The 24,880-nt window shown below is 30.8% G+C and overlaps 1 protein-coding gene and 1 pseudogene across 1 annotated transcript; one reads left to right on the plus strand and one right to left on the minus strand.

Annotated features, from left to right (window-relative positions):
- Nucleotides 1–2,094: 2,094 nt before the first annotated feature.
- On the plus strand, nt 2,095–6,448 carry LOC105648189 (uncharacterized). Its single transcript, XM_089726300.1, has 2 exons — nt 2,095–2,106; nt 5,732–6,448. Exon 2 carries the CDS (start codon nt 5,753–5,755, stop codon nt 6,446–6,448), a length of 696 nt encoding a protein of 231 aa, XP_089582426.1. The 5' UTR covers nt 2,095–2,106; nt 5,732–5,752.
- A 15,826-nt stretch (nt 6,449–22,274) lies between these two features.
- On the minus strand, nt 22,275–24,594 carry LOC149493653 (uncharacterized; annotated as a pseudogene).
- Between the last annotated feature and the right edge of the window lie 286 nt (nt 24,595–24,880).

The following is a 24,880-nucleotide window of genomic DNA, read 5'->3' on the forward strand; positions in this document are numbered from 1 at the left end:
AAAACTAATTATTAGGGCGCTACATTTTAATTTCGTTAATAGTTTCGTCCTTTCGTCCAAAATTATCAATTTTTGTTATTAATTTTAACAACTTAAGACAATCTAACGAGAGAGAAAAAATTTTAATTTTAATAAACACCCCGTCGAACCCAATAATTCCCTTATCACCGGCCCTAATCGCACCACCTAGGGTTGTAAACAAATCAAGTTGGATTGAGTCTTAACTTGTTTAAATTTTATTTGTAAAATGTTGATGAAAACTTGAGTTCAAGCTCGAATTTAAGTTTGATAAAGGCTTCAAGTTTAAACTCATATTTATGTTTGTTAAGAGTTTGAATTCAAGCTCGATAAAAGTTCAAATATAAGCTCGTATTCGGCTCGGTAAGAGCACGAACTCGAAACTCAAATTCAAGCTCGATAATAGTTAGTTAGTAATTTTTTATTATAACTTTTAATAATTATTTTATTGTTCCAGATGTGTTACTAAAAATGACAAACTCTATTAAGGGTATTTTTAAAATATTGGTATTATTACATATAATTATAAATTTATAATATTTATTATGCACAGTATTACTTAGTATAATGATAGTTGTAATAGTAAATATAATTATGATTAAAAAGTTCTATAATTAATGTATTTATATGGATAACCTTCATAATTAAAACAATTGTGATTAGAATAATAATAAAAATACATAATTATAATATTTCTTAAATTATAAATTATCTATCATAATTAATAAGAAAGATATGTTAGTATATATTAGAGTATTAATTATAATTATAATGCTAGTTAATTATTAATAGAAAAAAAAACTTATATATAAATGGTATTACTTATGATTATATATAATTCATACGAAAAAATATATGCCAATGTGGCCATGTATATACCTTTAATTAGAACCAATCCAAAACTATGTAATTTTAACATAAGGACGTATTTTATATTTTAAAATATTATTTAATTATTGTTCCGTAATTTCATTTCCTTGAATGTTTTTAATCAATAACCAAAAATTATATCTTAATTTAGCAATATATTTATGTTATAATACTTTTTGAAATAATTATTAATAAAAATAACGCATTTATAATAAAATTCCATTAGCAATTCCACCATGCATTTTGTCAGGCCACGTTGCATTTCTTTAATACTAAAATTTTTCTAAGTCCTGAAATATATGTAAACTACTTCTTTCTCTTTTATCTTCAAATTTGATTCTAGCATAAATGATTTTATATGCTAATAAATAATAATTCTAAAATTAATTTCACTTAAAGCTTACTCCATTGTATTTGCAACACTCTAGCAAACACATTAGTAATATCACAATGTTTTTTATCATCAAAATCAACTCTGAAACCTTGGGGCTAACAAAATTAATTTCACTTTCATTGTTGTCTTTCTCCTTTCATGGAACGATCTCAACAAGTCTCTTGAGTCTCCCTGTGAAAATCTCTATTACCATTTCCTTCTGGTTGTCCAGATCTCTTAACCACCTTCACCAAAGCACTCAAACATCCACCAATCTAACCCATTTTTCCTATATTTACTCAGAAATATAAATTCCATAAATAAAATGAGATGAACTGGAAATTAGAAGATTAGCTGCAACTTCTATAGATTGATGCTCGAAGGTGGGTTTGATTATGATGATTAGATTAGTTAGAAAAGAAATAGCTACTTGACTGCTACTCATTACTTGATGTCAAATTTATTTTCCTAATGTTTATATTAATAATGTTAATTTTGGTGATAGTAATTGACTCAGAGAGAGATGGTAGTGGTGATGGTGGTGGTTTTTTATTACTCATGAATGTGGTGGTGAAGGTGAGAGGATGAGTGCAGACAAGAGAAAAGACAAAAGATGAAGGAGAGACGAAAAAGAAGGAAAGAGAGTTTCTACCGAAATGGAGGAAAGTGTTATTTGTGACAACAAAATTTTAATTATTTTTAAGCAAACATGGTGTTCAACTGGTATTCTGGTAGCTATAATTGAATTAAATTGGCAAAAGTCAATTTACTATACACTTACAGTGCCTTTATTCGCCTTTGATTTGTATCTGAAAAATATAATTGTGTTAAATCTGCTTAAAATTGTAGTATTTCCTACCTTGTGCAAATTTTAATACCTTTCTTCATAAATAGTAATTGATGGCAAAAAAAAAAAAAAAAAAAAAAAACACTTATAATAATTTGGTAATTTTAAAATAACGAATTAAAGTTTAAGGATGATAAAATAAAATTGGTATAAATTCACGAGAGGTAAAATTAAGCCTAAATTATGTGATCAAATTCCTTGGATTTGAGGATTTATAATTTCCAACTACTATGAAGCCTTCAAAAGAAGAAAAAAAAAAAAAAAAAAAAAGGAAAAAATGATAATCGCATTCCTGAGATTTGCCTCTAACATTTGAAGATCTCAGTTTTCAAGAAGTAAATACAAGGTCCAAGAATTTTGATTCCGTTAACAGTTGTATCTTCCTTTCAAAACACTCACTGCTAGCTGTCAAATCAATGTGTAAGTACGAAAATACCCTCATTCAAAAATAACATTACCAAATTGTTATCGCCACCACCATCTCCTCTTCCACCATAAGAACAAATAATATCTCTAATAGATTAATTTTTCTAAAACCAAAAAAAAAAAAAAAAAAAAAATTGAATGCAAACCATAGTTGCAAATAGTAATAAAGTACCTAATTGGATAACCTCATGTAATTTTGATTTACAAGGAGGCGATTAATGTGATCTGTTTGGAGCATGGACTGGAGGTCAACTGGTAAGGAGCCACGATTAGAGCTTATCCAAGCCATGACCTTGTTGATGGCAATGGCTTTAGATGTAAAACTTTAATGCTACCTAGATCGTTTTGTCCAGAAATTATTTAATAGAAAAACTGTTAACGAAAGCGTACCTTGATCCATAGCTATTGATTATCTTGTTTCGGCAATTCGATTCTCACCGTAACAGTAGATCTATGTTTCTTCACTCTGGCCTTTTGTCTGTAAGTTCTCTCCTAATGGTCAGAGAATTATCGACAGCAACGAGAGTTTTCTTTTCACGTTCTCTTAAACAACCTATCACCGCTATGTGTTTGAGGTAGCCGTCACACTCTCTTAACCTATGCTGTTGATTTCCTTGATCTTTTATAAGGCAGAAGAAGGGTATTAAAACCCTAATTGGTCCTCATCCCATTAAGCTCAATAACCATCATCTTGGGCCACCTTAATTAGAATCAGCCATTTAATTACATGGGCCACATAGATTATTAAAATAATATAATAATCTCCCACTTGACCCATGTGCTTTTTTTGCATCTATTATATTAGCTTTAATTAGAATTGAAGCGATTGGATTATGGCGGTTACAAGTCATTAATCGACATGATTCCTTCCATATATCACAGACCATCTCAATTCATAAATCCTTAATTGAGAAATGATGCAACAAATAATACATTGTTACAATAAACAATATTGTTATCTCACTTAAACCATTCCTGTATACATCTATAATGTGGATAACAAATAAATAAGCAAAATACATCTTTAATTGAATTCCCTAGTGTCACAATAATATGAGCTAAATAACCATATGTATATAGATATACAAGTTTGAATATCATGCTAACAAGGACTTATCTATAACACCCATCCTTTCAACATGGCCAGTGAAGATTTTGGGTGGTAATCCTTTAGTTAGTAGATCCGCTATCATCAGATCAATACCGATATGCTCAATTGACACCTTGTGTTTTTGCACTTTTTCTTTCACAGATAGGTATTTTAAATCCATGTGCTTTGTACCCTTAGAATACCTATCGTTCTTAGAGAAAAAAACAGCTGCGGAATTATCACAGTAAATTCTCAACGGTCTAGCTATACTGTCGACAATGCCTAGACCTGAGACAGAGTTTTGCAACCACAATGTGTGAACAGTGGCCTCAAAGCATGCCACAAATTCAGCCTCCTTTGTGGAAGTAGCAATGACAAACTGCTTTCCACTTTTCCATGAAACTGCTCCTCCAGTTAGGAGAAACAAGTAGCCAAATGTAGATTTTCTCGAATCTACACAACCGGCATAGTCTGAATCCAAGTATCCCACCACTTCAAGATGGGTGGACTTTTTGTAAGTGAGTATATGATCCTTAGTGCCTTGTAAATATCTAAGTACTTTCCTTACAGCTTTCCAATGGTCTATCCCAGGATTACTTTGATATCGCCCTAACATTCCGACGATGAAACTAATATCCGGTCGAGTACATGTTTGAACATACATTAAGCTCCCAACTACTGACGCATAAGGAATAGACTCCATCTCTTTACATTCCAAATCATTTTTAGCACATTGCATTTCGCTGAGCCTATCTCGTTTTTGAATTGGAACTGTTCCTGCGGAGCACTTTTCCATTCTAAATCTCTCTAAAATCTTATCAATGTAAGCTCTTTAAGACAATCCTTGTGACCTATCATAGAATATTTCTATTCCTATCACATAGGATGCCTCACCCATATCTTTCATTTCAAAGTTCTTAGAGAGAAAACCCTTTACATCATGTAATAAGCCAACATCATTCGCAGCAAGAAGGATGTCGTCAACCTATAGGACTAACATAATGAACTTGCTCCCACTGACCTTTATATAAATACACCAATCAACAGTGTTCAAACCCATATGAAGTGATGGTATTATTGAACTTAAGATACCATTGACAAGAAGCTTGCTTCAGTCCATATAAAAGTTATGGCTTCATGTAATGAATTAATAAAAGTTATGGCTTCATGTAATGAAGAAATTAATAATGTTGTGTTAAAGAATGCTCCTGAAAATCTCAAACTCATATCACCCAAAATTCAAAAGGATATCATTAATGTAGCTGCATTTGAAACAACAAAGGCTATCATTTCGAATAATTGTTGATGATTTGTTCTCTATCTTAGTTGATGAATGTCTAGATGTATTAGTTAAAGAGCAAATGAGAGTTGTCATATGATATGTCAATATATTTGGATGTGTCATTGAAAGATTCATTAGTCTTGTGCATATATGTGATACAAGTGCAACATCAATTAAAAAAGGTATTAATTCTTTATTCTCTACTTATGGCTTGAGTATATCAAGTTTGAGAGGTCAAGGCTACGATGGAGTAGTAATATGCGATGTAAATTTCAAGGACTTAAAAGTTTGATTTTGAAAGAGAATGCCAATGCTTATCATATTCATTGTTTTGCCCATCAACTCTAACTCACACTTGTTGCTATTGCTAAAAAACACACAAGAATATGTTCTTTTTTCAATACTATTATTCGTTTGTGCAATGTTATTAGAGGTTCTTGTAAATGCAGGGATATGCTTCGAGAAAAATAAATGGAGAAAGTGCTTAAAGGGATTGCAAATGGTGAAATAAAAACTGGACAAGGCTTGAATCAAGAAATGACATTAAAGAGACGGAGAGATACTCGTTGGGGTTCCCATTACGGTACACTGATTAATTTGATGCATTTGTTTTCTTCTATTATTGATGTTCTTGAGTATATTAGAGAAAATGGGAGTGATGATCCACAAAGGGCTAAAGCAATTGATTTGATGGATATTTTGAGTGGATTTGAATTTGTCTTTTTGTTGCATCTATGAAAAAGATTTTGGCAATTACAAATTAGTTATCTCAAGTTTTATAAAAGAGGGATCAAGATATAATAAATGCAGTAAATTTGGTTAAAGTCTCAAAAATGTTGTTTGCAAATGATTAGAAATGAGGATCGGGAATCTTTATTGCTCGAGGTGTTGAAATTTTATGGTAAATATGATATAAGTATAGTAAATATGGAAGATGTCTATGTAATTAGAGGAAGATCAAGATGCAGAAGCGAAGAAATAACTAATCTTCATCACTATCATGTTGAGTTGTTTTATTCTGTGATTGACATCCAATTTCAAGAACTTAATAATCGATTTGATGAAGTAAATACAAATTTACTTTTATTTATGGCATGTTTTGATCCTAAAGATTTATTTTCTGCATTTGATACGGGCAAATTGATTCAACTTGCAAAGTTTTATCCATTTGAATTTTCCCCAGTAGCTCTAATTGAACTTGAATCTCAGCTTGAAAACTTTGTCCTTGATATGTGTATGGATGTGAATTTTTCTAAAGTGAATGGAATTGGATGTCTTGCTAAGAAGATGGTTGCTACAAGAAAGCATATTATTTTTCCTTTGGTGTATTTGTTAATCAAATTATCATTAATTTTGATGGTTGCTACAGCTACAGTGGAGAGAGCTTTTTCTGCGATGAAAATTATTAAAAGCTCACTTCGTAATAGAATGGGAGATGATCTATTAAATGATTGTTTGGTGACTTACATTGAAAGAGATGTATTTGCAAGTATTGACAACGAAGTTATTATGAATAGATTTCGGTCAATGAAAAATATGTGAGGATTATTATAATTTAATTGTAATAGTTTATTTTCTTTTTGTAAGGGATTCTTGTTACATATTTTATGGATCCCCTCATTGAATTTACTGGGTACGTCACTATATATATATTCGCACAATAAAAAATTTATCCATGACTTAGAAAAAAAATTTAGTTCTTAAAAAATTAAATAAAATAGATGCAATCAATATAAACAATTAATATAGTATATAATCAATCAAGAATAAATTATTAGTAATCAAAAGTGATTTCTACTTATAAAGACACGAGTAAGGGTTTGGTTTATTGCTGCCTTTTGAACTATCCTTTTGCATTGTAAAAATATTTTTCAGAATTATATTAATTAATATATATAATCTATATATCTATATGAAAGCTAAAGCAAAAAGAAGATTCAAAACTTCTTCCTATGATCATTATTGCATTTATCTTTTTTTTTTTTTTGAATTTTTAGAATTTTATATTTATTTTTCTACAATTCGATTGGATATATATTTTCTAAAAGTTAATTTTTTTAAATAGATACATAGATAATTAGGCCTTTTAAATTTTTAAAATTTAATTTTCATTTAGATAAACACTAACCATAAAAATATTAATTTGAATACAAAACAAATTCTTTTCTAATCCAACTTATTTATATCATTCCTAATTGAGCTGAACTCATTATTCATTGTCATTTAACATGGATTGTGAACAACCTTTAGGGGGTGTATTGGATTAAAACTCTGTTAGATTTTCAAAGATTTTAAAATTTCACTGGTATTCAATCAAGATTTTTTTGAAGTTTATTAAAATTTTGTGGTATTCAATTCAAATTCTTATAAAGTCCATGAAACTCTAATGGTATTCAATTATAACTTTTTAAAAGTCCATTTAGATTTGATGGTATTTAAAAAATTACTAATTTGGAAGGATTTTATAAAATTATTAATTGTGTTGGATTTTAGAGTTCTAGGTATGAATAAAAGAGTCATACCTTAAGAATGAAAGCGAGGCAGGTACCCGCGAATATCTGTTTAAAATTTCATTACTTGTATCCGCTCTAAATCTGTTTAAATACCTATTTAAGTACTCGAACCCGTTCAAATTTTTACTACTCGTGTCTGTCCAAAATCAGTTTAAAGTACCTTTCAAATGGGTAGTATACCCGCGAATTTTAAACTATCTAAATTTAAACTTATTGAAAATATATTTTTTACTAATAATGGATAGGGTACCCGCAGGTAGTAATTTCACTATCCTCATCCATTAATGGTAGTAATTCCACTATTCATATCCGTTCCAAACTCATTTATAACTACTCATATCTTTTTTAAATGGATTGAAGCGGCGCGAAGCAAGCATCCTAAAATACCCGCACTACTTTCATCCCTACCCCTTAAGATGTTAAACAATATATTAATTATTGGATTAGTTTCGAATTAATTAATGTCCTGAGAATTTGATATTTAAAAAATTTAATATTAATGCTGTTGCAAATTTTTCAGAATTAATTTCATTATTTTTTAGAATTTTTATGGGTTAATTTCAATTAATAATGATTTACTCAAATAAAAAAAACTAGAAAATCTTCAAAATAGTTGAAAAACTGAAGAATACAATCTGCCATTGTTGTGGCCGAACCACTAGGCTCTATGAGCTGCAAGCGGCGGGCCGTGCATCAGGCCTACCCGATGTGTGCCACCTCCTTGCGTGCGAGCTTCGATAGTTGGTGTAGGTCCTAGCTAACGATGGTTGCTAGTTTTTAGTTTTAAATTAATATATATATATTCATTTATTTATTTAAACCAACGTGTTCTGGGACTAAACGATCATCATTCAGTCAAGGGATGAGAAGCTTATGGTCTTTTGACCATATTGCGACTGTTCTGGGAGCACAAGATGACCGCCAGCGATGCTGGCCATTGCAGGCTTTCCACTGTCGGTAGCGGTAAAGTTTTAATGAAAAAAAAAAAATTTTGGAGAAGATGACGCATTTTACTTTTTGGTCCCTCATTGTTTTTTAGTTTTTTAATTTTTAAATTAGCCCCTAAAACTTGTTAATATGTTCAATTAGGTCCTAAAATTATTGGACATATAAAAACCATTGTAATTCCATAAAAGTCAATCAAAATCTATAAAAAAAGTCCCACCAATTTCATTAAAACTCAATGTAGAATTCTAGTGAAATCTGTAGAAATCTTATGAAATTCTTCAATTTTGTCAAACTTAACAATTTTTTAAAATCTAGCACAATTCTAATCTAATACTCCCCTTTAACCTTTAGTTGAAGCACGCTACCAACATTTTTTGCGATCTCAGTGCAGCTATTTCTATTCTTTTATTCATTACCCATATGTGGAGCAGTTTTGGAACAGTTGTGTTTTTTTTTTTTTTTTTTTTGGGTGTTAGATAAATATGGTGTTTGTTGTATTTTTTTTAGGATTCTTCATTTTGGATACCATTGTACTATATTGGAAGTTATATGATTGATTGAATTAGTTTGGTCTTTCCTTTTTTTAACCCGCTCTCTCTATAGTTTGCCAAGAAGTTGTCACAAGTCCTGAGTTATCTGGAAAGATTACCTTCCCAGTTTCCTTGAAGCAGGTGAGTCTCTTGTGAATTTTATCTTGCATCCTTAATATCGTTAGATGAGTTAATTTTGATTGTGATAAGACACTTGACTTTTCTGGAACTTGTGAATTTTTTACTCGAACATTTGATTGTAATAAGACACTTCACTTCCTGAATAACGACATGTGACTGTTATGTGACATTATCTTGTAAAATAGATAAAGAGCTAAAACATTCAAAAAGGCAAAGATAACTACTTTTTGGAGAAATAACAAAGAAAACATCAAGTTTTCAAAAAAAAAAAAAATTATAATAAAAAAATTTAATCAATAAAATTAATGCATAAATTTCTTCTAGTCAAATTCTTTATGTACTGTTAAATAAAAGTATCATAATTTATTTAATAATTAGAAAAACATAGAGATTATGCAATATCACAATTTTACATAATTAAATTTCATAACCATTAAATTTCAACTCATATAAATAATCCCTAATCTGAAAGTAAACAAAAATAATGTGATGATGTGTTTACTTGGGCTTAGGCCAACCAATCCTAAAAGATTAGTACCAATTAGCTAGCTAGCTTATCATTTGTGGATTTGATATTTAGTGGATGTGAGATTCTTAATATGATTAAAATTAAAAAGAATTTGAAAGAGAAAGACAATATATGAACTTATCTAAAGAAGTCTTCTATTTCTTTATAGTCCAATAAAAAAGAAATAGAAAGATGGCAGAAAGATAAGGAGGATGTGAATTGAGAAAGAAACTTGTGGTAATTTCTCTTGTACTTTTGTGGTAGCTTTTCTTGTAATCTTAAATAATTATAGTGGCATATTTATATGAAAGCTGAAGCAAAGAGAAGGTTTGAGGTGTTGTCTATGTTTACCGTTCTATTCTTCTTTTTTTAGAAAATTTAAAGTTTTTTTTTTTTTGTATTCTGATTGGTCATCTCAAATAATTTTTCGATTTAATATTTAGTATTTAATATGGATATCTTTTTTTTAGAAATTTTTAGAAATTTCTTTTTTTTATATAATTCGATTGGATGTATATTTTTTAAAAGTTTAACTTTTAAAATTTTTAAATCAATACATAGATAATTAGGCTTTTTAAAATTTTTAAAATTTAATTTTCATTGAGATAAACATTGATCACACAAATATTAACTTGAACATAACACAAATTCTTTCTTTCCTAATCCAACTTATTTATATGGTAAGCCAGGTAGGCTTTTTGGGTTGGAGAAGTAGAAATGCCTTCTAACTCTTTGATAAAAATGCTTCAAAGGTATTTAATGACACATACCGAATTTACATCTTGCAGGCATAAGGTGGATTTATTGCACCCCTAAATCAAATAAAGGTGGATTTGCTGCATTCGTAGATCAAATGGAGGAGCAAACTTTTTTTTTTATATAAAATGATCAACCACCTACGCAGCACTTGCAAGTAATTGTTATTTTATCTTTTATTTTCTGCCTATGCAAATTGTTACTCATGTTATTCGCATAAAATATCTTTATGACGACAGCTGATTTCACTTTCTTTATTTATATAATGCATTTTTCTTTATCTATGTAATTCATTTTAAGTACTGAAAACGCATTGTTAACTTAGTCTGTCAGAGCATGAATTATCCAACTTCTTCATGAAGGTCGTCCTATAATTGTCGCTTTTACCATTAGGTAATATAAATTGAATGCAAAAAGCTTCCTCTGTTTCATTCAAACAATGTAAAATAGTTGTCCTAGAATGTTTGACTATTGTTTTTGTGTAATGGAGAGGTAATTATACAAAACATCTTGAAAGAGTACTTGAGGAAGTTGCTTCTAAATTTTATCCACATGTAAAATTTGTTCGTATAAGTTGTTTCATCTAATTGAATTATTCTAGATGATGGGATAAAAATTATATACAGCACCAAAATGATATAGGTTATCAAACAACCTTATAATTGCTCTAGAAGTTTTTGGAAATTACAATGTTTGTACGTAGTTGAACCATCTTTTTCATATATATTTGCAAGGTGTAGACTCCCTTTGCCAACCCTTCTTTTGAATTATTTATATATTTTAATTAATTTATTTGAAATTTATTTTAATATTAATATAAAATAATTAGGTAATTAATAATTTTCTTTTTTTAGTATTAGGATCTAACTGCAAGTTTAACCACAGATCTATCTATATCCTATATCTATTAAAATTTATTCCTTGTTATGAAATAAGTGGATATCCTATCTGAGCTAGAAATTTGTATTCTTAATTATTGCAAACTCTATCTTCCTAATTTGTGTATAGGAAGGGTTCCACTTACATAAGTATATATATGTGACTCTCGTCAATATTCTCTCCCTATCCTCTTTATTCTCCCATATTTTGTTCTATATTCCTTCTCTTTCTTTCTTCTATCTAATTTTATATTATTTTATAACAAGTTATCACCCCGATTCGTTCTGCCATTTTGAATTTGCTCTACACTTTATTGATCAAATCACATAAAGAATGGATAACTTATGGTTTGTGACAATCAAAGTTAAGATTCGAGTGTTTTCAATTTATTTACCTTTAAAAGGTAAGTATCGACACCTCCTTGAAAATTTTATTATTATCAATCATGGATAAATAGTACTATTCAACCTAATTAATATATGATTTGTATTTGATTGAAATTGTTCTATACAATTTAGTGTTGCCGTAAGCGTCCACTTATTTATGAACCATAATAATCATAATATCTTTGTGTAGATCCATTAACATTTGTTTGATTTTGGAATAAATTAAAATTGTTATTGATTGATTTGATATAATATATGATGGAGGTCCATCTAGCCTAGCCTTACAAGCTATCCTAGAGATGGGCCTTGATCTTGGCTCCATTAGTGAAGTTGATGAAGACACTCCAAATAAAGATGGGCTTAGTGAGGGTGACATGTTCAATCTGAAGCTACAACTCCTTTTGGGGCCATTTGGGTTCCTTCAAACCATCATCTTTGAAGACAACAATCAAAGACCATTGTTGATCATTGACTAGACAGCCCATGTGTGCCTAGCTGTCTTCAACCCTACCATTTGTGCCCATAATTAGCATTAGCTGTCTTCAACCCTACTGTAACAGATTGATTTTCTTTTAGTGTTGGTAATAGTGATTTACCGGTCTGTGAATAGTACCATCGGTCCGGGACTTGGTATTATTTTAGTCCGGAAAAATTACTATGCATATTTGATATTTTATTTACTATTTTTGGAGCATGATTGCATGATTTAGGCAGGTAGAAAAGATTTCATGAATATTATTGGAGAGTTTATGTATTAAATGCATAATATTTCTAGTGTGGTATATTAAGAAATAAATGAGGAATTATTTTAGTGGTGTTAATGTAATTAATTGGTGGAGTTAAATAATAAGTAGAAGAAAATTATTTGAGGAATATTTAGAGCCATTGGATGAGATTACTTAGGACTTGATCTTAGCCACACATTTGGCATGAAATGAGGAAGTCAAATTTGACTTTGGCACCTTAAAGTTATTTTCTTTCTTCACTTCTCCTTCTCCACGCCATTTCCATCTTCTTCCTCTTTTTTTCATTTTCTTCATTTTCTTACCTCCAAATTACCACCAAGTTACCTAATTAAACCATAGAATAGTACTTAATTCTTAAGAGCAAAGAGAAGTGAAGTTACCATTGAAGCAAGTAAGTTGTGGTTTTTGAGTTTTGTGAATTGTTAAGTAGAATTCATGGTTTAGACATGTTATTGATGCATTAAATCATGCTCCAACTGTTTCTTTTGTCAAGTTTTGCTTTTAATGTTGATTTCTCATACTTTGAAGAGGTTGGAGAACCATCCTCAAAGGGTAAAGAGAAAGCCAATGAGTTTGTAAATGGTGATTTTTGGCATGTATATAAATCTTGTGTTGTGGAGGTTGGATATAATAAGTTTATAATGTATTAAGAGTTATGATTATTTAAGAAAATAACATCTTATTATATTTTTGGTGTATGATGATTATAGATTCCTTGAAAAGAATGTGTTTAGAATATTATGTGTATGTTGATGGATATTTAGAAGTGCTTGTGGTATGTTGTGTTGAATTGGAGTTTCGGGGTTTGGAGAAAATTGGAAGTGTGTATATTTTCTTTGTGTGGCAAGTTAATTTTTCGGGGAAACTCTTGCGAAATTTTCGTAGGAATTTCCTTAAACATTATTTTTTGTAAAAAAAAAAAAAAAAAACAAAGTGTTAATTACTTGCCTCCTTATGAAAATTTAACCACTTCTAATTTGTAATCTAGCTTTAATAAGTGACATAAGACGGTGCTCCGGCACCGATTGTGGCATCCGCCGTCTGGTTCTCCGGGATTGGCCGGTGGGTGTTACACCTACCATTTGTGCCCATAATTTAGTGCCCTTTGAAATTATGTTTCTTTAATTAGTTTAATGGCTATTAGTGTGATGGCCATTGTGTCTCTTGTTTCCCTATTTAAAGGGATCCTTGTGTACTTTGAAAGATAGATTTTGAATAACAAGAAAGTGTTAATCACATTTGGGTTTTATTAGTTTCCAAAAACTATTGGGTTTTGTTTGTTTCCAAAAACAATCATCTATCTTTGTCATCTTAATCTTCATCATCAATCACCTTAGCCTTTCATCACGTTTTGAATCAAGTTAGACTCTAGCATGGCCAGGGCGTGCACTGTAGCACAGGCGTGCTTTTCTCCACTCTAAGAGTCAGACCCTAGCACGGCCAGGGCATACACTGTAGCACGGGTACTGTAGCATGCGTGTTTCTTCATCAATACTATAGCCTTTTCACCACGCCATCAATATAGAGTATAACAGTGGACGTGTTGATACATTTTGGTTTGTAAATTGATTGCTAATGTTTATTTGTTTATAATGATATAATAATATTCATATAGACCATAATAGTATTTAATTTGCTTTGAATATAAATTTGGCTTTGGAAACTCCTATCTGTTTCTTCTTATGGTTTGAACAATTAAAGAAATAATTTTTAAATAAAGAATCTCATATATATTTGATAAATACGTGTTGATCAATAGGTATTGATTAGCAAATTTTATTGTATTTGATCAATACATATTCTGTTGCATTTTTAATATCATAATTGGTCCGTTATTGTTGGCATCAACCAATCGTTTTTTTTCCTTGCTTTAACTGAATGTGTTTTATATTTTATATTTTGATATTATTAATTGATAATTATAGTAACTCCAAACTTTGATTTGTTGTTTGGTTAATATAATTATTTTGTTTTATTTCAATACCTATTACTTTGTCAAGTTATAGAAAATTTAAATTTCTAGCCCTTTTATTTTACTGTCCAGAAGTATATATCATAAATTAATACGTTGTTGCTACAAAGCTTATAAAACTGTAAGTTATCTTGATTTTGTAACATTAAGATTATCGTTTTATTATTATAATTATTATTATATATTGGCATATATTATTAATATGCTACCAATTTTGAGAATTGATTAATTTTTAAATATAATTAAGATATTATCATTATTATGTTTGGGATCTATATATTAGCTTTTGATCTAGATTTATTAATGATATTTATACCTCGAATATCCTCTTGAAGTAGCAATATTGAGAGAAAAAGTTTGAAGAGAAACTTGACATTTATTTCATATCCTTTTTATCATTGAGCAAAATCAAGAGATCTTAATAAAGATCATAAGGCCGCCCAACTGAATTTTGCTCCATTCCCTGAAGTGAATGGAATAACATATATATGAGTGTAGCGATATTTACCCACCTAGATCTGATGCATTCCTTGAAGTGAATGCAATAATATAAGTCTTAGCAATTATGATAGCTATATGAGTTATTAAGAATAAATCTTATCATCAGAAGTGATACAAATAAATGTGGCATATATGGATAATGGTTATATACTTATACACCAAAATATTAAAAGGCAAATTTGGCTTTGGTAGTAGAAAAATATTTAAAAGTTCCGGAAGAGCAAGTATTACTACCTAGAAGAATGGATTTTATGTATAATGCATCATTCTAAAGATATTCATCAAAATAGATATTATATAGAGATAATGATTGCAATAAATATGATTATAAACTAGAAGTTTACAAATCTAAGTACTTTTATTATTTGGCATGATCGGTTGGACCATCTCGATCAATGATGTGAAAAAGGAAATTTTGATATTTATGTGGATATTTATTGAAGAACTAGAAGTTTCTTCAAATTTATTAAATTATTCATGCTTAGTTTGTTCTCAAAGTAAATTAATTATTGAGCAATCACTAAGCAGAGTTCAAAAGAATTGCTTGCATTTTCTAGAATATATAAAGTGAAATTTTTTTATCAATTCATCTATCATGTAGATTATTTAAATATTTTATGGGTGCATCCAAACGGTATTTACATGATTATTATTAACTTGTAACATGAAGTTTGCAAAGATTATTGTCAACATGCAATTTGAAGTTTGCATGATTATTTGCTCAAATAATTTGATTAAGAATATAATTTCCAGATTATGCTATTAAGACAATTTATCTTGAAAATGATGGTGAATTCACACATCAACCTTTAATAATTATGGCATGTGGTAATTGAAATAATTATAGGGCAATCCGTTGTTACTTTTTTATTTATGCTCAAAATGATTTAGTATAATCATTTGTTAAATAATTGTAATTAATTGCAAAGATTATCATGAGAACGAAACTTCCTATTTTTAGAGGGACATGCTATTGAATTTAATAATACTTACTCGCATCAATCCAATAAGTTATTATAAGCTCTTTCCTTTATAATTGATTTTTGGATTAGGAACCAAATATTATCTATCTAGGAATTTTTAATTGTGCGGCTTATGTTCTAATTGCTTTACCACAATGCACTAAGATGGGTCCTCAAACGAGGTTGGAAAATATGTCGTGTATGAATTTACATATATTTATCTAGAACTTTCAAAAATAAGAAAGTTATTTATAACTAAATTTACTAAATATTATGGATCCTGATATTAGGGGGAGAAAATAAGCAGCTAAAAGAATAAATTAGTTAGAAAATAATTATTGTTATTATATCTTGATCCTCATACAAGGCAGTGTGAATTTAAAAGTTTAAAAGATAACTCATTTGCAAAAATATTACAATTAGTTGCCAAATATATTTATTGATCCAAAAAGAGATAATCAAATATCACATACTAGTTGTAAATTGCTCCTATTATAATTGAAATCCCTGAAGGACAAATTGCCTATATTAATGAATCTATGGCAAGCCTGAAGCATGATAGATTGATTCTAAAGATGAAAGAAAATGAGCAAATATTTAAGATAGTTAAATTCTAGAAAAGTAAAATTTAGAAGAGATCTTAGACATAATTAACAAGTTTCTCGAAGAAATTCAGATACTTAAAATGAATGAAAATTATGATATCTCTATAAATTATGTCATGTCGGGACAAGATGGAATCAATATAAAAGAAATATCGACAATATTTATATAATATAGCACTTGAAATTATGAAAAATGATGAGGATCTTGAGTATTGTCTATTGGGAAACATAGGCTTAGAATTGATTGGCCAAAAATAGAACGACGCATATGATATTTAATTTACTTGAAAAGTAAAATTTGAAAATTTAATATGGGCATCAAGAGATGTCAAGCCAGTAGAATGCAAATATGTATTTGTGCGAAATTGAAATGGCGTCATGAGATATAAAGCAAACTTGTTGCACAAGTTTTTTTTCGCAACGAACTGACATTGATTATGACGATAAATACCCTCATGTGGTGGATGCAATTATAATTTGATATTTGATTAGTTTGACAATTTATAAAAATTCTAAATGCATCTAATGAATTAATGACTGCCTATTTATATACTGACTTGATGTAGATATCTATATGAAAATCCCTGAAGGATTTTAGTTGCTTTAAGCATAAAGTTAAATTCTCGAGAAATTTATTCAACTAATATTATAGAGTTCTATATAGTATTGATATGCATGAAAAATTGGAAAAATGCTTGAAACAAGCAAATCAAGACTCCGAGAAATATATTCAAGGTTTCTAAATGGATTAAATAAATCTCAATACATATGGCATAATTGCTTTAATGATGTTTATGACTAAGAAAATATTATATTATTTTATGATTATATTCTTTTTATAGTATTTTATTATTGAAAGCATACTTTTAATATTTACTTTATATACTATCATGAGTAAGGTGATCTCTTGATTAGTGAATAACTATCTGTTGAAAGGATATTTTAATAATATTGTTATATGTTCATGAATTTTTATAGAGATATTTATATATGAATTTGTTATTGTTTGGTTTATGAACATCATTGGAACTCCTGAAGAGCTTCTAAAGATTATAAATTCCTTAAATGAAGAGTTTGAGATGAAAGACATTGGAAATATAAAGTTTTATCTCTGCCTGAAGATCGAACATTTCATAAATGAAAATTTACCTATGAATCTACATATATGACTAAGTTATTCAAATGATTTTATGTGGATAATAGTGAGTTCGCTTGATAAGAAAATGACCATTTTTCAATTTTGAAAAGTTATGAAGAATTTATTAGTCCTGAAGTGCCATATCTTAGTGTAATAAAGAAGCTAATGTATCTTGCTAGTCATATGATTAAATGTAAGCTTTTTTTTTTATAAATTTTATTTGCAAGATATAGTTCTTCTGTATATGAAGAAATTGAATATAATTAAATATGTATTTTGATATCTCCATGGGGTCCAAAGGGAGTGTTATAAAATAAGTGAATGTCCTATATGGGTTAGAAGTCTGTATTCTTAATTATTGCGAACTCTATCTTTTTGATTTGTGTAAGACTCTCTTAGGTTCCATTTATGTAATTATATATATGTGGCTTCTCATCAATAATAATGATATTCTCATATTCTCTCTACATTCTCTTTATTCTCCTATATTTTGCTCTCTATTCCTTCTCTTTCTTCTCTCTAATTTTATATTATTTTATAACGTTACTTTATTTATCTAAATGAAATATTTGAATTGTTAGATTTATTTATATATTTTAATAATTTAATTTTAATATATTACATTAAAAATTGAAGTAGAAATTATACTATTATCAAAATATGTTAAGATTGCTATCATATTTAATAATTTTCTCTACAATATGCTGTTATTTAAAATCAATTCCAAATAGTTAAATATCTGAAATAATGGAATTTTTCAAGTTCCATTGCAACCATGGTCATTTATCATTATTAATTATTTCAAGTATGATTTTGATTTTTCTTAACAGATTGGTAATTCATAACAGCTTATAACAAAATAATATAATAATAGTTTATAACAAAATAATATAATAATTAATAAAATAATATTTAAATAGTCAAGGGGAAGCGCAGTATTTGGACTGTTATGAATGAGGTCAAAACATGATACATATAAACAAAATATGAGAAAAAAACATTTTTAATGAACCCACTTCCCACTTTTATTGCCTTGGCGCCGCCCCTGGGTACTTCGTTGAAAAAGAAAGATTGTGGGCATAAAGTTGTTCGTGGATTAAAAGAGAGATTGTGGGCATTGAGCTGCTTGTGGCTTAAAAGAGAGCTGAGGGAGAGAAATTTATTAAAAAATAAAAAAACATTTTTGTTCCTTTAGTATAAATTCATAGGATAAGACTACAGTACAAAAATTAAAATTCTATACATACAGAGAACCATTTATTTCTATTAGATTTAAGCAACATTGTTGTGAATTCAAAGATTTAAAAAATCTTTAATAACTTGCTACTTATAAAATAGTTCATCAATTATTATTCATATATCTTAGTAGTTATTATTTTATTTATTATTAGACACATATAAATTATTTAATAATAATAAAGATATTAATTATCCTTTTAATAAACAATCAAAATAAAAAAAAATTATTCATTTTTCCTCTAAAAAAAATATTTTCTTCCGAAAAGCTTAATTATCTAAACAACATTTTAAAATTATTGTGATACTCATAATTTAATTTTTGTGATTATTCATTTCGTAAAATAAGAGACTTCAATCTCACGTACAATTTATCAAATTTTTTCACTTAGCGTTCCGAATTAAGTTGAGTGAATTGAGGAGGCTTGATAGCCCGACTTTAGATGCTTGGTTATGTTAAGATTTTTCTGAATTAAAAAGAAAATTTTCTGTGATAAAAAAATTCGTAAAAGTTATAATCAATTACTTTCGAAATATAACTTAAATACTTAATTTATATCAAAATTAATTGCAAAAATTCTATAACTTAAATTGATAAATATTTTGATAAATTTGTACTAATATATTATTTATAGCTTTTAATATTTTAAGTTCCCAAAAATTTAAAAAATTATTTGTAAATTATTGTATGATATTCAAAATTTTTTCCTATAGAATTTGGATTTCAATCAGTATTAATTAGATTTTAATTCTAGTTCATGTTTTTAGAACAAATTAATTATAAATTTTCATATTTTTGGATATTATGAAAATAATATAAAATAATATTTTTGATATTAAATTATGATAATCAAATCTGGAAGGAACTAAAAAAGATTGCAAACAATAAAAATAAAAACTAATTTATAAATTGAAAAATTGAAAAATAGTATTATTTAAACAATAAATTTGTAACCTGTTAACCTATTATAACAAGTTTATTAGCCACTATTATAACAAGTTTATTAGCCATGAGTCAATAGATTAAGAATTCTGTATGGGTACAAAATTTACTCACTTCTCTACCATAGTACAAGCCAAATTAATAAAGAAAATCAAATTAAGAATGAAATAACCAAGGCCTTGGACGGTCAGTAAGGCAATTTGACAAGGAACCCAAAGGAAATGAATTCCTAGAACCCCTAATCGAGTGAATCGGATCAAAGATTAAGATGAATCCCCCTCTATGGCACCCCACGTTTATACAGAAATGGAAACACCAATAATCGAGTAAAGAACAAGAGTTGATAAGTTTACCTTAATTCTTGATGCAATTAGAGAATAGCAAATTCTCACAATCACTCTAATTAAGAAGAACATGCAAGAGCATGAACAATTCTGCCTTAGATTCAAATTATGCCAAAAATCCCATTTTACATCTTAAGGAGGCTATTTATATGCCTCAAACAAACCTAATACTAAAGAAGAGTATCTAACTAGGCTGCCCTAAGGCCAAAACACATGGGCCTAACTAGTACACACAAAATAAAATCATTTCCAGCCCAAAATAGACAACTTAATATTGGGCAGATTGCATGCATCATAAAATCAGTCCACAACAACTTAAACAAACACTATGAGCCCATATCCCTTATATATTAATTAGATCAAAACAAGCAACAAGGGATAAGGACACGTCCAAGCCCACATCCCTTACATATTAGCATGGCTAGGGTGTGCTACACTAACAGCACATGTCGCCAACATTTTAAGAAGCCTAGGTGTGCCTTCAAGTTCCACACAACACTTGTTAAATGCCACATCATGAAGCTCTTGTGTAATTTGGGCTTGAACATATAAGGATATGGCTGCCCCATATCTCTTTGCTTGACTTCTTGTAATTGTCCCACTAGGAAACACTAATGGATCTCCCATGTTGTTCTCCTTGCTCCTTTGAGCTCCATGGTTGAGTGATGGCTGATCCATATCATTCCCCCCTTCCTCGAAAAGATTTGTCCTCAAATCTGCATCCATGTCAAAAGGAGACAAATCACTAACATTGAAAGTGGCAGAAACACCATACTCACCTGGCAAGTCAATCTTGTAAGCATTGTCATTGACGCGCTCTAAGACTTGAAATGGACCATCTCCACGTGCATCAAGCTTAGTCTTCCGTTGATTGGGAAATCTCTCCTTTCGAAAGTGTACCCAAACCCAATCTCCAGGCGCAAATACCAGCTTCTTCCTCCCCTGATTCGCTCAGTCCGCATACTGTTTGTTCCTCTTTTCTATATTTGCTCTAGCCTTTTCATGTAAAGACTTCACCAATTTGCCTTTTTAGCACCATCTAAACTACAAAGCTCATGTAAAGGTAAAGGAACAAGATCCAAAACAGTTAGTGGGTTAAATCCATAAACAAGTTCAAATGGAGTAAAACCCGAAGTAGAATGTATGCTACGGTTATATGCAAACTCAACGAATGGCAAACAATCTTCCCAAGTTTTTAAATTCTTACCCACAATAGCACGAAGTAAAGTTCCTAAAGTCCTATTCACAACCTCAGTGTGTTCATCTGTTTGTGGATGACATGTAGTAGAATAAAGTAACTTTGTACCAAGCTTGCCCCACAAAACCTTCCAAAAAAGTGAAAGGAATTTAGCATCCCTATCAGAAATGATAGTCCGTGGCACCCCATGTAACCGTACCACCTCTCTAAAGAATAGATCAGCAACATTAATGGCATCATCAGTTTTATGACAAGGAATGAAATGAGCCATTTTACTGAACCTATCAACAACTACAAAGATGTTGTCTCTACCACGCCTAGTCCTAGGTAAACCAAGTACAAAATCCATAGAAATATTAACCCAAGGTGAACTAGGAACAGGTAAAGGCATATACAATCCATGAGGCATAGACTTAGACTTGGCCTGTTTACAAGCAATACAGGAATCACAAACTTTTGCCACATCCTTACGCATATGAGGCCAATAAAAATGTTCATTCAGCATTTCATAAGTCTTATGTACCCCAAAATGTCCCATCAATCCCCCACAATGAGATTCAAGTACAAGCAAATCACGCATAGAGCATTTTGGTACACAAAGTTTGCAGCCCCTAAACAAATATCCATCATGTCTATAAAATTTATCAAATGCTCCGTGCTCGCATGCCTTATAAACATTGCCAAAGTCAGCATCATTCACATACAAATCCTTAACATACTCAAAACCAAGCAACTTAGAACTAAGAGCAGTAATGAGTACATATCTCCTTGACAATGCATCAGCAACAACATTATCTATGCCATGCTTGTATTTAATTACATAAGGGAATTGTTCAATAAACTCAACCCACTTACCATGCCTTTTGTTGAGCTTACCTTGACCCTTCAAGTGTTTTAGGGTTTCATGATCAGTATGGATGACAAACTCCTTAGGTAGTAAGTAGTGTTGCCAAACATCTAAAGTTCTCACCAAGGCATATAGCTCCTTATCATAAGTTGAGTAATTGAGTTGAGCTCCATTTAACTTCTCACTGAAGTAGGCTATTGGCTTCTTCTCTTGCATCAAGACTGCCCCAATTCCTACACCAGAAGCATCACACTCAATTTCAAAAGTATTCTCAAAGTTAGGTAAAGAAAGTATAGGAGCAGATGTCAACTTCCCTTTCAGCGTGTCAAACGCTTGTTGCTGTTCCTCTCCCCACTTGAACCCAACTTCCTTTTTGATTATCCCTGTGAGTGGTGCTGCAATTGAAGAGAAATCTTGTACAAATCTTCTATAAAAGCTTGCCAACCCATGAAAACTCCTAACTTCTGAAACTGATTTGGGAGTCGGCCATTCTTTGATAGCTTTCACTTTCTCCTCATCTACCTCAATACCCTACGCACTCACAACAAATCCAAGAAACACAAGTCTATCTATACAAAATGTGCACTTTTTAAGCTTAGCATACAACTGTTCAGACCTTAAAGCTTGTAATACTAGCCTAACATGCTCAATATGATCATTAAGAGACTTGCTATAAATAAGTATATCATCAAAGTACACAACCACAAATTTTCCTAAGAAAGCTCGCAAAACATGGTTCATAAGCCTCATAAATGTACTAGGAGCATTAGATAATCCAAAAGGCATTACTAACCACTCATACAAACCATACTTAGTTTTAAAAGCAGTTTTCCATTCATCACTTGATTGCATTCTAATCTGATGATAACCACTCATTAAGTCAATTTTAGTAAAGTAAGTCGCCCCACACAACTCATCTAATATGTCATCAAGTCTAGGGATAGGGTGTCTATACTTTACAGTGATTTTGTTGACCGCCCTGTAGTCAACGCACATCCGCCATGTACCATCCTTTTTGGGTACTAAAAGTACTGGAACGACACAGGGGCTCATGCTCTCTCGCACCAATCCTTTCTCCATAAGCTCATCAACTTGCCTTTGCAACTCCTTTGTCTCCATTGGATTGCTTCTATAGGCTGGTCGATTTGGATTGGTGGAGCCGGGCATGAAGTCTATCTGATGTTCTATCCCTCTCAAAGGTGGCAATGCACTAGGCAACTCATCAGGGAAAACATCAGTGAATTCCTGCAACATAGAAACAAACACAGAAGGCAAACTGTCAAGGTTAATGTCAGTATCAGAAAATAAAACCTCCTTGAACCTAAGTAGCAACACGGGCTACCTCAAGGCGATAGCACACTTAACCTCTCTAGCTCTCGCATAAAAGGTTTGTTTCTTTCTCTCTTCTCTCGGTGTTTCACTCACCATTGGGCCTTTAACTTGTTTTGTATATTTTATGGCCTCTTTCTTCCCAACCTCACTCTTTTCACTCTTTTGTTCTCTCGAACTCAATGCCTCACTCTCACTTTTCCTCAAAGCAGAAGCCTCTCTCTCTCTCGCAAGCATCTTCATCTGATCAGCATACACTTCTTGAGGTGACAATGGAGCAAGAACCACCTTTTTGCCCTCATGAACTAAAGAGTATCGGTTGTAAAACCCATGATGTAGTGCCCTTCTATCATACTGCCATGGCCTACCCAACAACAAATGGCCTGCTTGCATAGGTACTACATCGCACAAAATCTCATCTTTGTACCATCCAATAGAGAATGGCACAAGCACCTAGCGTGTCACCTTCACCTCCCCACAATCATTCAACCATTGCAATCTGTAAGGTTTAGGATGTTTAAGACATGCCAAATTCAACTTACTCACCATACTCACACTAGCAACATTAGTGCAACTACCCCCATCAATAATAAGCATGCACACTTTTCCACGTATCAAACATCTAGTGTGAAATATGTTCTCACGTTGTTCAAGGCTCTCCTCCTTAACATGCATACTCAAAACTCGCCTAACAACTAGAGATTCTCCATGTTCAGCAAATAATACATTATGTTCTTCCACATCTGAATCAACATTATCAAAATCATGCAAATGAGGCACATCATCATAATCACTACATTCAGATTCAGAGCTAATATTTCCATCATCCTTAGCAATCATAACCCTTTTATTAGGACATTGAGATGCAATATGCCCTTTTCCCAAACATTTAAAGCATTTAATTTCTCTAGAAGGGGTTGTAGGGTTAGAAGTACCTTTGTTACCCTTGAATGTGGTTTGGGTAACCTCTTTACCTCGTGAAGTTGATTCTGCCCTTTGGGAATTATTACCTTTGAAATCTCTTCTTTCACCTCCCTTGGACCATTTGGATCCCCAAGTATGGTTAGAATACTTGTTGGTGAACTTCCCCTTTTTCTGCCTTTCTAACTTCATGGCCATATCTACCATCTCCTCTAGTGTATCATAGTGATACATCTCCAAAGCATCGGCAATCTCACTATTCAGACCTCCAAGGAACCTGGACATAGTGATTTCTTCAGCTTCTTCAATTTTAGCTCTAGCTATTTACATCTCCATCTCCTTGTAGTAAACTTCCACACTTTTCCCTCCTTGCACTAATCTTGCCAATTTGTTGTGTAAGTCCCTAAAGTAATAAGTAGGGACAAATTTCTGGTGCATTAATTCCTTCATAGTCTCCCATTGTGGCACGGGTCGCATGTGTAACATCCCTTCCCGGTCCACCCGTAAACCCGAATAAACCGAGTCGAGACGTTACAAACTGGTTGACTGTATGGCCTGACATGCTGAAGTC

The sequence above is a fragment of the Jatropha curcas genome, chromosome 9 (assembly GCF_041381405.1).
Source record: "Jatropha curcas cultivar XTBG-Jc1 chromosome 9, XTBG_Jcur_1.0, whole genome shotgun sequence".
Classification (NCBI taxonomy): Eukaryota; Viridiplantae; Streptophyta; class Magnoliopsida; order Malpighiales; family Euphorbiaceae; genus Jatropha; species Jatropha curcas.